Source organism: Nycticebus coucang, chromosome 21 (assembly GCF_027406575.1).
Source record: "Nycticebus coucang isolate mNycCou1 chromosome 21, mNycCou1.pri, whole genome shotgun sequence".
In the NCBI taxonomy this organism is placed as follows: Eukaryota; Metazoa; Chordata; class Mammalia; order Primates; family Lorisidae; genus Nycticebus; species Nycticebus coucang.
Genome location: NC_069800.1, coordinates 50,224,327 through 50,240,567, shown reverse-complemented (window position 1 = coordinate 50,240,567; position 16,241 = coordinate 50,224,327). Strand labels below are relative to the sequence as shown.

Here is a 16,241-nt window from a genome sequence, read left to right as displayed (position 1 = left end):
GCTGAGCGTTGTGGCAGGTGCCTGTAGTCCCAGCTACTCGGGAGGCTGAGGCAAGAGAGTTGCTTAAGCCCAATAGTTTGAGGTTGCTGTGAACTGTGATGCCACGCACTCTACCCAGGGTGACATAGTGAGACGCTGTCTCAAAAAAAAAAAAAAAAGAAAAAAAATCGGGCAGTGCCTGTGGCTCAAAGGAGTAGGGCACTGGCCCCATATACCAAGGGGTGGCGGGTTCAAACCCAGCCCTGGCCAAAAACTGCAAAAAAAAAAAAAAAAAAAATCCAGAAAGTATAAGATAATCATACAAATACATGATCATAAACAATGTGGCCTGAAAACACGCAGGAAGACTGCTCCATTTGTGATTTTTTCTCTTTTTTCCTTCTAATTTATTTATATGTTTCTATGGAGACAGAGTCTTACTTTGTCACCCTCAGTAGAGTGCTATGGCGTCATAGCTCACAGCAACCTCAAACTCTTGGGCTTAAGCGATTCTCTTGCCTCAGCCTCCCGCCACAACACCCAGCTATTTATTTGTGTTTAGCAGGCCCAGGCCGGGTTTGAATCCACCAGTCCCAGATCATGTGGCCAGCACCTTAACCACTGAACTGCAGGCGTCCAGCCTCCTCCAATTTAAATGTAAAAATTCTTTTTTGTTGGGCGGCGCCTGTGGCTCAGTGAGTAGGGCGCCGGCCCCATATACCAAGGGTGGCGGGTTCAAACCCGGCCCCGGCTAAACTGCAATCAAAAAATAGCCGGGCGTTGTGGCGGGTGCCTGTAGTCCCAGCTACTCGGGAGGCTGAGGCAGGAGAATCGCTTAAGCCCAGGAGTTGGAGGTTGCTGTGAGCTGTGTGAGGCCACAGCACTCTACCGAGGGCAATAAAGTGAAACTCTGTCTCTACAAAAAAAAAAATAAATAAATAAATAAAATTCTTTTTTGTTTTGAGAGTTTCAGTATGTCCCTCAGTAGAGTACTGTGGTGTCACAGCTCACAGCAACCTCAAACTCCTGAGCTTAAGCGCTTCTCTTGCCTCAGCCTCCTGAGTAGCTGGCATTACAGGTGCCCGCCACAATGCCCGGCTTTTTTTTGGTTGCAGTTGTCGTTGTTTAGCAGGCCTGGGGCAGGTTTGAACCTGCCACCCCGGGTGTATGTGGCCTGAGACCTACCAACTGAGCTACAGGCACCACCTTTTTATTATTGTTTTTTGAGACAGTCTCATTATGTTGCCCTGGGTAGAGGACCATGGTGTCACAGCTCATAAAAACCTCAAACTCTTGGGCTTTAGCAATTTTCTTGCCTCAGCCTCCCAAGTAGCTGGGACTACAGGCGCTTGCCACAATGCCTGGCTATTTTTTTTTGTTGTTGTTGTTGCAGTTGTCATTGTTGTTTAGCTGGCCCAGGCGGGGTTTGAACCCGCTAGCCCCAGTGTATGTGGCTGCTGCACTAGAAGCTGAACTATAGGTACTGAGCCAATGTAAAAAGTCTTGATCAGACTTGAAAACACTTTTAAGAAGTCTTTGGCAACCTCTAAATTATTCTCTATGTTTTTTTTTTCTTTTTTTTGTAGAGACAGAGTCTCACTTTATGGCCCTCGGTAGAGTGCCATGGCTACACACAGCTCACAGCAACCTCCAACTCCTGGGCTTAAGTGATTCTCTTGCCTCAGCCTCCCAAGTAGCTGGGACTACAGGCGCCCGCCACAACGCCCGGCTATTTTTTGGTTGCAGTTTGGCCGGGGCTGGGTTTGAACCCGCCACCCTCGGCATATGGGGCCGGCGCCCTACTGACTGAGCCACAGGCGCCGCCATTCTCTATTTTTTTTTTAGATGGAGTTTCACTTTGTTACCCTTGGTAGAGTGCCATGGCGTCATAACTGACAGCAACCACAAACTGTTGGGCTCAAGAGATCCTCTTGCCTCAGCCTCCCAAGTAGCTGGGACTACAGGTGCCTACCACAACGCCTGGCTATTTTTAGAGATGGGTCTTGCTTTTGTTCTGGCTGGCCTCAAACTCATGAGCTCAGGCGATCCACCCGCTTTGGCCTCCCAGAGTGCTGGGATTACAGGTGTGACCACCATGCCCACCTTATTCTTGGTGATCTCGATATCCTTCTGGTTATATTTGGTGGCATATAAAAAAGTCATCATTTTTGTTTTATTTAGAGACAGGGTCTCACACTGTAGGCCACACTAGATTGCAGTGGTGGGATCTCAGTTCACTGCAACCTCAAACTCCTGGCTCAGTTTCCCAAGTAGCTTGGACCACAGACGTATGCCATCACACTAGGCTAGAATGTTGGATTTTGAAGCACTTTGGGAGGCTGAGGCAAGAGGACTGCTTGAGGGCAGGAGTTCCAGACCAGCCTGGGCAACACAGCAAAACCCTGTCTCTAGGAAAAAACAGAAAAATTAGCCAGGCATGGTAGCATGCACTTGTAGTCCTCACTGCTTGGGGGACAAAGGCAGAAAGATCATTTGAACCCAGGAGTTTGAGGTTGCAGTGAGCTATGATGACACCACTGTACTCCCAAGTGACAGAGTAAGACTCTGTCTCAAAGAAAAGAAAGAGGGAGGGGCCTGGTGGCTCCTGCTGGTAATTCGAGCACTTTGGGAGGCTGAGGCACAGCTTCAGCCTGAAGGTGGCTTGCCTGAGCTCACAGGTTTGTGACCAGCTGAGCTAGAGTGAGACCTCATCTCTAAAAATACTGGGGCGGGCGGCGCCTGTGGCTCAGTCGGTAAGGCGCCGGCCCCATATACCGAGGGTGGCGAGTTCAAACCCGGCCCCGGCCAAACTGCAACCAAAAAATAGCCAGGCGTTGTGGCGGGCGCCTGTAGTCCCAGCTACTCGGGAGGCTGAGGCTAGAGAATCGCTTGAGCCCAGGAGTTGGAGGTTGCTGTGAGCTGTGTGAGGCCACGGCACTCTGCCGAGGGCCATAAAGTGAGACTCTGTCTCTACAAAAAAATAAATAAATAAATAAATAAAAAAAATACTGGGGCATTGTGACGGGCGCCTGTAGTCCTAGCTACTTGGGAGGTTGAGGCAAGATGATCGCTTGAGCTCAAGACCTTGATGTTGCAGTGAGCTATGACACCAGAGCACTCTACCCACGGTGGCAAAGACTGTCTTAAAAAAAAAAAAAAAAAAAAAGATACAGAGCTATAAAATGGGGAAGAGGGCAACACCTGTGGCTCAGTAGGTAGGGCGTCAGCCCTGTATGCTGAGGGTGGCAGGTTCAAACCTGACCCTGGCCAATCTCCAACAAAAAAATAGTGGGGCGTTGTGGCGGGGTCCTGTAGTCCCAGTTACCCGGGAGGCTAAGAGAATCGCTTAAGTCTAGGAGTTGGAGGTTGCTGTGAGCTGTGACACCATAGCACTCTACCCAGTGGGACTCTCTCTTAAAAAAAAACTTGACAAAGGTTTTCTCCTTGACAAAACTTGCTCTCACTTATCACATCAACATCCACCCTTTCCTTAGACTGCATAGACCAATTTTTTTTTTTTTTTTTTTTGAGACAGGGCCTCAAGCTGTTGCCCTGGGTAGAGTGCCGTGGAATCATACCTCACAGCAACCTCAAACTCCTGGGCTCAAGGGAGTCTCCTGTCTCCATCTCCCAAGTAGCTGGGACTACAGGCGCCCGCCACAACGCCTGGCTATTTTTTTGGTTGCAGCGGGCCGGGGCTGGAGTTGAACCTGCCAGCTCAGGTGTACGTGGCTGGCGCCTTAGCTGCTTGAGCCACAGGCGCTGAGCCCATAGACCAATTTTTTTTTTTTTGTGGAGACAAGAGTCTCACTTTATGGTCCTCGGTAGAGTGCCGTGGCCTCACACAGCTCACAGCAACCTCGCAACTCCTGGGCTTAAGCGATTCTCTTGCCTCAGCCTCCCGAGTAGCTGGGACTAGGTGCCCACAACGCCCAGCTATTTTTGGTTGCAGTTTGGCCGGGGACGACAAGTTCGAACCCGCCACCCTTGGCACATGGGGCCGGTGCCTTACCAATTGAGCCACAGGCGCCGCCCCCCATAGACCAATTTTAATAAGAATCCTGATAATGCATAAATTAAGAAATTTGGTGGCTTAACACATTTATTAGTATTATGGTTTTGGAGATCAGAAATCTGACATGATTGTCTTTCAGGTTTTTTTTTTTTTTAAAGTGATAAGGTCTCCGTCACCCAGGCTGAAGTAGAGTAGTGTGATGACAGCTTGCTGTAATCTCACTTACCAGGGCTCAAGTGATTGATTCTCCTGTCTCCGCTAGGAGTACTGGTGTGAGTCATTAACTACTAGTTAATTTCTTAATTTTTTGTAAAAACGGTCTCACTCTTGACCAGGCTGGTTTTGAAATCCAAGTGATCCTCCTACCTTCCAATGTGCTGGGATTATAGGCATGAATCATTGCACCCAGCCTTTCAGATTCTTAAAAAAAAAGCCTAAAGGGTGGTGCCTGTGGCTCAATGGAGTAGGGTGCCAGCTCCATATGCTGGAGGTGGCATATTCAAACCCAAAAAAGTGAAAAAAAAAAAAAAGCCTAAAATGCATTTCACTGGGCTTTATCAGGGTGTAGCAGGGCTGCATTCCTGCCATTGGCTCTAGGGAACAATCTTGTTTCCTCATGGCTCCTTCCAACTTCAAAGTCAACAGTGTAGCGCTTACAATCTGACTTCGCTTCCATTTTCACACCAATTTTCTTTTTTGTTTTTAATTTTATTTTTTTGTAGGGATAGAGTCTCACTGTACTGCTCTCGGGTAGAGTGCCATGACGTCACACGGCTCACAGCAACCTCCAGCTCTTGGGCTTACGCGATTCTCTTGCCTCAGCCTCCAGAGCAGCTGGGACTACAGGCGCCCGCCACAACACCCGGCCATTTTTTTGTTGCAGTTTGGCAGGGGCTGGGTTTGAACCCGCCACCCTCGGCATATGGGGCCGGCACCCCACTCACTGAGCCATAGGCACCACCCCAATTTTTCTATTTTTGATTCTCCAGCCTTATTTATAAGGACCCTTATTACACTGGGCTCTTCCAGGTAATGCAGAACAATTTCATCTCCACAGCTGCATTTAATCACATCTGCAAAGACCTTTTTATCATATTCGCAAATCCTGGGGATTAGAAGGTGGATCTTTTGGTGGGAGGAGGGCCTTCTTTGGGTAGAAGAGCCTGATTCCGCATTATCAACTGTCATACCTGCTAAAATTTCATTGGTCAAAATCAAGGGATGACAAATGTTTTGATCATAAAGGTGGAATGGGGCAACAGTAAATATTTCTAACTATAATCTACCACATAATTGGTAAGAACTTTAACATTTGCTTTAAGTTCTCTGTAGGTGCAGAAAGGATTCTACTGAGATCTTAGAGAAATAATTTCCTTTTAATCCCCTCTCCCCTTTGCCAGGAATGGCCCAGAATTCAGCGGAGGCAGTATCTGTTAGGGCAGAGAAGCCAGGTCCTGCTCTACTTGCTCCAGAGCAAGCCTGGAGAGCTGTCTACCAGTGGGACCCTCTCTAAGCAGCACACTCACAAATCAGAGTACAGGAAGACAACAGATGGCTAAGGGATTCAAAACTGGTGCACTGAGACAGAGTTAAGGGTGTGTTTAACTTAAAGAGGACCTTTAGCCGACCAGAAGGTAACATGATCTGTGAGGCTAGAGAACCAGGCAATGGTTTTCTAGCTGTGTCCACTGAAAAGGCCTATGACCCAAGCTAGCAGAAGTGAGTATCCCCAGGGTCCAGACTGAGATTGCTAAATGCCATTTACAACTAAAAATAACCAGGGCTCTGGGGCAGCACCTGTGGCTCAGTGAGTAGGGCACTGGCCCCATATACCAAACGTGGAGGGTTCGAACCTGGCCCGGGCCAAATCTGCAACAAAAAATAGCTGGGCGTTATGGCAGGCGCCTGTAGTCCCAGCTACTTGGGAGGCTGAGGCAAGATAATCGCCTAAACGCAAGAGCTGGAGGTTGCTGTGAGCTGTAACGCCACAGCTGTCTAACAGGGTGACAAAGTGAGACTTCTATAAAAATAAATAAATAACCAGGGCTCCTTGGAGTTATATAAGGCTAATTCCAAATCTGGTACTGCAAACGTACATCAGCCTGTAAATTTTACCATACCAGAAAGCAAGGAAACTATCAAGAAGAGGACTGCTTCAAAGGAACTCAGGAAGCATGTTTCATTGAGTCCCCAAGGCTGGATGAGGTAACATTGGTAAGGACTATAATGGACTGATGCAAGTGTTTAAAGCCACGAGTTTATGGCTTACTGAATCTAGGAAAACAATCAATAGCTGACATTTTAACAAAAAAGATATCCAAGTAGCTTTGTAAAAAGAAAAAAAAAATTTGACCCTTATCTTACCCTCTGGGCAAATAGACTTCAGTAAATATCAGAGTGGAGCAAACACTCTGAGCCATTGCTGGAATCTCATGACAGGCAATGGACCCCTGAGCTCCTACTTTTAATTCTAAGAAAGAAAAATTCTGAATTTGATAAAGCTACCACAATAGGTATTAAATTTTATAATGGCATGTACCAGAACCACCTGGGGGATTGCTAAAATACCTATGGCTGGATCTCACCCAATTTTTAAAAAAAAAACTTCTTAGATGGGCTCAGACAACACACAACGGCTACTGACGGGTGCAATCACTGTATACAGTACAGCCTCTTACTCTTGGCCTCTAGCAGTTCTCCCACTTCAACCTCCTGAGTAACTGCGACTATAGGGACTTGCCATCAGGGGAGTTTCTGATTCAGTGAGTCTGGGGTGGGGCTTGAGGATCCCAGATAAGGACTGTTTCTCTAGTTCTACTCATTTACAGGATATGTGAGATACAAGAAAACACGTTTACATGCTCTACGAAACCATTGTAATCAGCAAAATCAAGCCTGGAAAATGCTGTAAGACTGTGACCTGACTTCTCTAACATCTACTAAAGAGGAATACACAATGAACTCAAAACGAGCCTTTCCCTCAATAAGTATTTTATTGATAAAGCATAAAATAGGTTAACAAATTGGGGAAAAAAAAGATACCAAGATGAAAGGTAGCAACATAGCAGTAGGAAATTATGTCGAAATAGGCAGGACTCAAACTGGCCAAAAAGGCACTATGGCATGTCAATAAACACTATCAAGTAAAATAAGCAGAATCCAGATATTCCTCAATTCTCTTTTGCTCTGTTAGCAGTTTAACACTTCATCTAGCCACTGATATGAATGTAGCATGTTGTCAACTCAGATTTTACTCACAAATGAGCAAGGAACTAAACATTTCATCAGTTAACTGTTCCCACGTGGGCCAATTTATAGTTTAGTGCATCCGATTACTTGGGTCTACAGGCATGGAGTAAGACTAGATTTTAAATAAATTGGTCTCTGCTGTAACTAGGTCATATTCATGGGTGCAGGCATTTACTTATACAATTACCCACTTAGTGGGGCAACCAGCAACGTAGTCAAACTGCCTATTACCATGTGATGTCACACTAACAAAGTGAGCCCAGCTGAAGGATGTTGCATACTTTCAAAAAGCCAAACTTCACATTTTAACAAGCACCCCCCCCCCCTTAAAAGGCTGTGGTTCAAAAAGCTTTCATATCCTTTCCCTGAAAACAATTAAAAGTTTGGTCAAAACCAATTTTAAAGTAATTACTTCTATGAATAGGCAAAATAACGAACTGTAAGAACAGACATCATTTTCTTCCCTTACACTATATTTTATATTGGAAAAATAAACTTATTTTTCACAAACATCCAAAACAAAGATACTGAAGAAAAAAAAGATTAATGGAAACATCAACTCTTTGGGGCACTATACTTTTAAGGTTAGGTTTTATTTTTAACAGATCTAGTTTTGTTATCTTAATAACTAAATTTAATATAAAGATTTAACAGGAAGCCTAGTAATTTCTTAAAAGCATTGTTTTGACATTATCAAGGACTCTCACTTATTGTGATACCAAGATATTTGACTTTCTTGTTCACTCAGCCTCATTTTATTAGGTATAACTATACCTGGATTAATTGAAGCTACAAGCCAAGGCTAGAATATCATGCTTTCTAGTCACGCCTGTGGCACAATGAGCAGTGTACCATGCCCTATTACAACTTCAACCTTGGCATCTTACCAGGACAGCTCCTAACATTAAAGCCGAGCAAATTAACCTATATCTCCATTTCAGATCAAAGTTGTAAGTGCTTTTAAAATAATATCTGAACAAAGGATTGTAAGGTTAATTCACTTCTTGAACTGCAATTTCAACAAATCAGGCTTACAGATATATGGATTGCTAACCTAATAACACCTATAAATTTGCAGTATTCTAATCTGGTTCCACAGTATTCTTTACACTTCATCTATAATAAAGCACAAAGTTTTTAGTTTACCCATTTTGTTTTTCAAATCAACTACACAAAGCATAAAATTTATTAAGGATGATTTAAACCAATTACCACATGACCTCACTAGCTAGAAGGAGGGGAGGAATGATCACTTGGTGTTATTTCTAATTTTTTTGAGACAGCCTTGCTCTGTTGCTCTGGGTAAGACAGTATCATGTCTGGCTGTTTTTCTATTTTTTAAAATAGAGATGGGGATCTCACTCTTGCTCATGCTCGTCTTGAACTCTGGGAGCTCAAGAGATTCTCTATCCTCAGCCTACCAGAGTGCTAGGACCAAGGCATTAGTCACTGAGCCTGGCCTAATTTTACTTTAATCAGCAACTAACTTTACCAAGGATCCAATGAGCAAACGATCTTTCAGCAGAAAAAGCAATGTGCTTTCCCACTTTGAACAATACACTAAATTTCTAATAAAAGAAAGGCTACTTCCATTTTCACATAACACAGATCATTGAACTGTACTCTGAATACTAACTACACTCACCACTTCCATAAATTGGGATAATTAGCTGAACAAAAACCCCCAACTATTAGGAGTTGAAATTAACATCTGAAAGTTTCATTGTTTAAACATTAAGCAAAATTATGTTAACAGATGGACTATAAAATAGTCTGTATTAACTCAGCTTGTTAAAAGGGCAGATAAAGACTTTGGCAATTTGATTGACAGCACAAAATAACATTATCCAAACTGAATAATTTATTGCTGGTCTGAGGCTTGCCTTTACACTGAAGTAGAATTTACATTGTTTCCACAAATAGCAGATATGAACATTTAAAGAAATTTAATAGTGACCTATTCAAATAAGGCAATCATCTTGGTAGCAAATTTTTATTTAAATCTTACATAACTCGAGCTTTATAAAAAGCCAACATAATTGAATATTGGGTTGTCCCTCTAAAGCCTTAAGTATTCAAAGCTTGAAACGGTTAATTTAAAAATAAGCAAACAAATAAAACAACAAAACCCCCCTGCAGCAGATCCTGCTGAAATACTTTAAAAAAAAAAAATCTAAATGAGCTTAATCTTTACAAAAGTTATTTTAGCTCAAAAGCTATAAAATCAAAATTATCTTAATTCTACAAAGGGAGGTCTTTGACTTCATGCCATTTCCTTAGAACCTTATCTTTTTCATCAAATTTGGCCACAAATCAAATTTCTGTGTGCCCCCGTTTTCAGGAGATTCCTCTTGCAGAAGAGGCCAAGTACAAACATGGAAGAGTAACTGCCTAAGTAGGAAGTGTTTTGTAATAGTGTGCAAAGAATGTAGAGTTCTAGGTTAATCTCTGGAACTCGATCTAGACCTTGACCGTGACTTTGAGCGCGATCTAGAATGGGATCTTGAAGCAGCTCTTTTTGGTGGAGGGGACACAGAACGAGCCTTTGATGGTGGAACAGGTAAGGGTGAATTGGAACGAGACTGGCTCCTTGATCTGGATTTTGACTTTATATCACCTTTTCCATTTTCTTTTAGGGATCGAGACCGTGACCGAGACCTGCTTCGAGATTTCCCATACTCTTTAGATCTGCTTCGGGAGCGAGAACGGGAGGCCCGATTAGACTTGGGCTTAGACTTGCTCTTTGACCTAGATTTCCTGCTTTTTGATCGAGAACGTGATCGACCTTTGCTCCGTGACCTGGATCTGGGTAAGAAAACCGTATTTTTTCAATCATTTCAGGACACACATGTACTCCATAAATAACTACAGAAATAGTCACAAAGATTCAACACCACATTGTTTACCGGGAGCGACTTTTTGAGATACTCCGAGATCTACTGCGGCTGCTTCTACGACTCCTACTTCGTGATCTTCTTCTAGATCGAGACCTAAAACACAGACAATGAATTCTTAATCTCAGTACATCTCAACATGAATGTATTTGTGCCACTTGGTAAAAACAATATATAAACCAAAAAAGAATGCCTGTGTTCACTGTAAGTCCACTATCAAAACATGTAGAAAAGAACCCAACGATGCACAGCCTAAAAGAAATTAAAGGGTGGCGCACGCCGGAAAGGCTATGTTAACCACTGTGATAAAAATGTGTCAAATGGTTTATGAAGTGAGTGTATGATGCCCCATAATCATATCATTGTATACAGTTATGATTTAATAAAAAAAATTAAAAAAAAAATAAATAAATAAAATGAGCAAGGTTTGTTGTTTTGTAAAAAAAAAAAAAAAAAAAAAAAAAAAAGGGTGGCGCCTGTGGCTCAAGGAGTAAGGCGCCGGTCCCATATGCCGGAGGTGGCGGGTTCAAACCTAGCCCCAGCCAAAAGCCACAAAAAAAAAAAAAAAAATTAAAAGCTGGCTTCCGTTCAGGAATTATTCCATTACTCCTTTTGCTTTGTTGGCAAGTCCTGTTTCCTCCCCCTCTTTCTGTGTCCACCACCAAGTTACCTAGATCTGCTTCCAGAATAAGACCGCCTATGGCTTGTGCGTGGCTTATCTTCAATAAGCCTAATATTTCTGCCATTTATTTCGGTACCATCCAGTCTGTCCAAAGCACGCTTCATGTCAGAGTAGGAGCGAAACTCAATTACGCCCTCGTTTGTGCGTTCCTTATGAGCATCCGCATAAGTTACTTCACCTGCCTGTCGCATAAAATCCTAAAACACCAAGCAAGATTAATTAGACCCACAAATCTAATGATAAAAATCTACACATAGTACTTGATTCTCAAAAATAAAAGTGAAAAAGAGCCTAACTTTAAAGCACTAGTACTATGTTTATTTCCAATTACAGCACATACCTTTAAATCTTGCCAGCTACAACGACTAGAAAGGTTTTCTACAATAAGCCTGTACTCTGTACGAACAGGTGGTCCATATTTGTCTCTGCCAGAAGTTCTCCGACTGCTGTATCCACCTCCACCACCTTTATCACATGAAGGGAACAGTTAGATGCTTTGCAATGATAAAAATGCATAATGATTTTGAAAGTTAGTACAAACATATCAACTTTTATTTACTGGAGTAGGACTTTGCTATCATTGCTAAACCTTTGATACATTTGTGATTTGCCATAAATTAAATTAAGGGCAAGTCAAATAAGACTAAATCCAACTAAACCTCTCCTACAATCTGTTAGAGAGTGACTGCTCCTTTATTCAATTTACCTCGCTAAGTTTTATTTTACAGAACATTGTAAAATATAAAACTTAACTGATTACATGCATTTCTACATTTTACAAAAATTTTTACTAGTTACACTAAGTACTTACATCACAGTGTGAGGTTTTTGGTGGTGGTTTGGCCACAAAACACGCAAGGTAACAGTCACCTAGTTCAGATTAACCAGTTTTGTCTAACCCTTGGAATCCTCACCATCACCCTGCGTCTAATGGCAAAAGGCTGCTGTCGTCATGGCTTCCGGTAAGGTCAGCCAAAGGGTCATAGGGCAAGGGTCACACAATGTATGGAAAAGCCAAGGCCAATCAGGAAAGGCAGTCATCTTAGCCTCAGTGGACACAGCCTCAGCCCCATTGGTCACTTTCAAATTGAAACATCAAGGACTTGTTAAAAAGTTTGAATTCAACATGCAACAATTTCAACATCAAACATTTAACATATCAAAAGTCCCCCCACCTCCTCCCAACATGCCCCAACTAGTTCAAATACAGCACAAGGCTTTAGATCTACTTTGTGGTACAAGGCCACATTACTTTAAAATGGTATTTTCTCTGGTCCCCACAGATTTTATTACCTATAAGACCTACACTAAGCTCCGCCCCTTCCCCCGCCCCCCACCCTATCTCCACCCCAAACTTCCACATTTCTAGTTAACGCACTGACAGGTAAGTAAGGGAAATACAAATACGGCCATCCCTTACTTTCTCCTTGGGCACAACGCATGACAGTGCGACAAGGGACCAGCAAGAAGCCACCCCGACCCAACTTGGCCAAAAGACACAAACCAAACCAAACACCCAAACCCAATCCCCGCGCTCCGGTGTCCCATGGCTGCCCCGAGCAGACGTGAAGGCAGCGGGACCTGGGGACAGCCGAGTCAAACGACCCCCGGCCCCCGCGCCTGCCCGGGACGGGAGGCCCCACCCCGCCTGCCCTAACGCCTGCGCCCGCCCCCCAGGGTCCCCAAGGGCGCGGAGCTCGCGGGGGTAGGACTCACTGCGGCTTCCGTAGCTGTAGCCGTCGCGATCGCGGCGCGGGCCCCTGGCGTGCTCCACGATCACGCGCTCGCCGCAGAGCTCCTTGCCGTTCAGCTCGTAAACGGCGTCGTCGGCGTCGCGGGAGTCCTCGAACTCCACGAAGCCGTACCTGGGGGCGGTGCAGGGCCGACGCCGGCGGGGCGTCGTTAGCCGGGGCGCCTGCGTGCGCGCCCCCGCGTTCTCCCCGCGCACTCCCGCGGCGCCGCGCTGTCGCCATCTTGGAGGCCCTGCCACGCGGCGCCGCGGCCCTAGCCGCCTCTTTTGGGGGGGTTCCTGCCGCCGCCGCCGGGCTAGGGACGCTGGGCGCGGACGTGAACGCCCAAATCTGACTCACCCATTTTTGAGGTCTACTTCGAGAAGGCGGCCATAGCCACTGAAAAAGCGCTGGATGTCCTTCTCCCGGACATTGTAGCTCAGGCGTCCTATGTAGACGCGCGGCATGGCCGTGGCTGGCAGGGGGCCCAAGGGCTGCCTGTCGAACAGTAGACCGCAGGACAGGAGCCGCGGTGCGGGTGCGGGCACGGCGAAAGCCTGAACACGCGCCTCACACCGAAGCAGCGGCCGAGTCCAGCCACACAATGCTGCGCGCGCGAGTCTGAGATACGCTATATGGGCGGTCGGTGGGGCGGAGCTAGCGTGTGACGTCAGCGCGCAGCCCTTACGCGCTCGTGTAGGGGCCCTAGGCTAGAAGATGACTTGTTGGTTCCGCCCCTGTCTGCGAGGATTTGGATAAATACGGTTGTGCTGGCTTCCAGAATTTTCTCCAGTCTTCTTAGCCGGTCTTTGTAAACATACTATCCCGTATCCCCTCGCTGACTTGTTTTCTAATTAGTAGCTTTACAAATAATAGTTCTTCTGTAAGAGCCCTTCGGGGCTAGAGCTTGGGCGGCTAGGAAAATCCTAGGTTTTCATTGGTCGTCGAGGTTGTCATACAAGGTCACTGCGGTTTCTGATTGGTTGTTTAAAACAAGGCTGCGCTTCTCCTACACCGATTGGTTTACGCTTACTTTGATGGGGCCCGCGCTCTCGGACGCAGTTGATTATCCGGTTTGACTGAATCCGAGGATTAGGATCGGAGGAGGTCGTGCTGACCCGGTTAGGGTCGCGGTTTACGAGCGCACGGCCTTGGTGGCTTCAGTCCTTTGGGGGCTTACAGCCTTCATAGTCCTTCAGCGCCTCCCTGCACGTTCCTCTCTCCCTCCGTGGGTCTTTCTTGGAGCTCTGGCAGCTTGAGTCACCAGTAGAAGGAGATGTACATGAGACTCCTGCTCACACTGTAGGTGTACAAAAGGGAACGCGGCCAAGGCTTTTGACACCAAAGCCAGTGCCCAAGAAGGCTGAGGAAGACCTGGCAACCATCCCGGCAATGGTCTGTTTTTCTCCATGTTTTCTCCACTACGTAATAAGTCCGTTGTCCCAATACTATTCTTTCCTCCATTGGCTTGGAAGGTACCTTATTGATGTGGCAGACATATACATTTGTAGGTTTATCAATAGAGATGTCATCTTTTATTTTTAATTATTTCGTGGACTAGCCGGGCGCGGTGGCTCACGCCGAGACGGGCGGATCGCCTGAGCTCACGGAATTGAGACCAGGCCGAGCCAGAATGAGACTTCCTCTCTAAAAGTAGCCGGGTGTTGTGGCGGGTGCCTGTAGTCCCAACTACTTGGGAGGCTGAGGCAAAAGGATCACTTGAACCCAAGAGTTTGAGATTGCTGTGAGCTATGACGACATAGCACTCTACCAAGGGCGACAAAGTGAGACTCTGTGTCAAAAAAAAAAAAAAAAAGAAAAGAAAATTATTTCGGCGACTAGAGAGATGTCATTGAAAGTGGGAGAGCTAGATGAAAACTCCAAAGGAGTGAGTTTAAATGAAGAGCTGAAACCCAGGAAGACGACCGGGGTACTCCACGATTGATTGAGACACAGTCTCACTTTGTTGCCGTAGGTAGAGTGCTGTGGCGTTGTAGCGCTCTAGTGATCTTCATGCCTCAGCTTCCCGAGTAGCTTGGGACTACAGGCGCCTGCCACAACTCCCATCTATTCTTAGCCCTTGCTCAGACTGGTCTAGAATTCCTGAGCTCAAGCAATCCACTCGCCTTAGCCTCCCAAAGTGCTGAGATTACAGGCGTGAGCCACCGCACTAGGCCCAAAATTTAAGTACAGGAAAGGAGACTGCGAAAGAATGACTAGGGAGGTGGGAGAAGACCAGAAGAATGTGGTGTCACTGAAGCTAAGAGAAGATCGTAAGAGAGGAATGGTATCTCACGAGATCATTCTGGCTCTTTATTTTTTTAAAGACAGTGTCATTTTGTCGTCCTCGGTAGAGTGCAGTGGTGTCACAGCTCACAGCAAATTCCAGCTCTTGGGCTTAGGCGATTCTCTTGGCTCAGCCTCCAGAGTAGCTGGGACTACAGGCGCCGGCCACAAGGCCCGGCTATTTTTTTGTTGCAGTTTGGCCTGGGCCGTGTTCGAACCCTGAACCCTCCACCCTCGGTATATGGGGCGGGCGCCCTACTCATTGAGCTACAGGTGCCCCCCAATACTGGCTCCTTAGTTGTTTATGTCTGCTCTGTTGAGTGGTGCAACCTCAATATGCTTCACCTTCTAGGTGAAAAGGGGCGGTTTTGCCTTCCTGGTATGTTTGGCAGTCTGGAGGCATTGTTGGGTTGTCATGATTTGAGGAGAGGGAACTGTTGATACTGACACCTAAAGAGTTGGAAACCAGCCTGAGGAACAGTGAGACTTCGTATTGCAAAATAGTAATAGTAGCTATTATTATTATTAGCGGGGAATAATACCATGCATCTGTATTCCCAGCTGCTTGGGAGGCTGGGGCAGGAGGCTTGCTGGATCCCAGGAGTTTGAGGTTGCAGTGAGCTATGATGATGCTACTGTAATGCAGACTGGGAGGCAGGGCAAGACACGGTCTCAAAAAAATAAAAAAAAATATCTTAGAGTCCATGGTTGAAATTAGATAAGTGAAAATGTACGTAGACTTAAAATTTTAAAAAATTCATAGAAAATACCAATGTGGGGTGGCGCCTGTGGCTCAATGGGTAGGGCGCTGGCCCCATGTACCTAGGGTGGCGGGTTCAAACCCGGCCCCGGCCAAACTGCAACAAAGAAATAGCTGGGCGTTGTGGTGGGCACCTGTGGTCCCAGCTACTTGGGAGGCTGAGGCAAGACAATCGCCTAAGCCTAAGAGCTGGAGGTTGCTGTGAGCTGTGATGCCACGACACTCTACTGAGGGCCACAAAGTGAGACTCTGTGTCAAACCTCCCCCCCAAAACAAAATACCAATGTGATAACATTTTTATTCATCACATTGTCAATATATTAAAATTTGTTAAAATATTATTTGGGGTTCTCACCTGTAGCTCAGGGAGTAAGGTGTCGGCCACATACACCAAGGCTGGGGGGTTCAAGCCCGGCCTGGACCTGCTAAACAATAATGATAACTGCAACATAAAAATAGCTGGGCGTTGTGGCCATCTCCTGTAGTCCCAGCTGGTTGGGAGGGACAAGAGAATTGCTTGAGCCCAAGAGTTTGAGGTTGCTGTGAGCTGTGATGCTACGGCACTCTACCCAGGACAGCATAGTGAGACTCTAAAAAAAAATTATTATTTGAAAATATATTTTCTGGTTCATCTTGTAAAAGGAGA

The 16,241-nt window shown here is 45.6% G+C and overlaps 1 protein-coding gene across 1 annotated transcript; it reads right to left on the bottom strand.

The window, feature by feature from the left end:
* Nucleotides 1-9,002: 9,002 nt before the first annotated feature.
* SRSF6 (serine and arginine rich splicing factor 6) lies at nucleotides 9,003-13,190 on the bottom strand. Its single transcript, XM_053573364.1, has 6 exons — nucleotides 12,910-13,190; nucleotides 12,536-12,684; nucleotides 11,160-11,284; nucleotides 10,808-11,016; nucleotides 10,150-10,233; nucleotides 9,003-10,048 (listed from the first exon to the last, which is right to left on the bottom strand). The coding sequence occupies exons 1-6, from the start codon at nucleotides 13,014-13,016 to the stop codon at nucleotides 9,685-9,687; spliced, it is 1,038 nt and encodes a 345-aa protein (XP_053429339.1). The 5' UTR covers nucleotides 13,017-13,190; the 3' UTR covers nucleotides 9,003-9,684.
* Nucleotides 13,191-16,241: the final 3,051 nt, after the last annotated feature.

What these genes read in the sequence shown, in the direction of transcription:
- SRSF6 (XM_053573364.1), bottom strand. Translation starts at nt 13,016, where the DNA reads ATGCCGCGCGTCTACATAGGACGCCTGAGCTACAATGTCCGGGAGAAG. An exon ending in GTAGCTGGCAAGATTTAAAG is followed by an intron (nt 11,017 to 11,159) that starts GTATGTGCTGTA and finishes TTGGTGTTTTAG; the next exon opens with GATTTTATGCGACAGGCAGG. An exon ending in ATCTCAAAAAGTCGCTCCCG is followed by an intron (nt 10,049 to 10,149) that starts GTAAACAATGTG and finishes TTTCTTACCCAG; the next exon opens with ATCCAGGTCACGGAGCAAAG.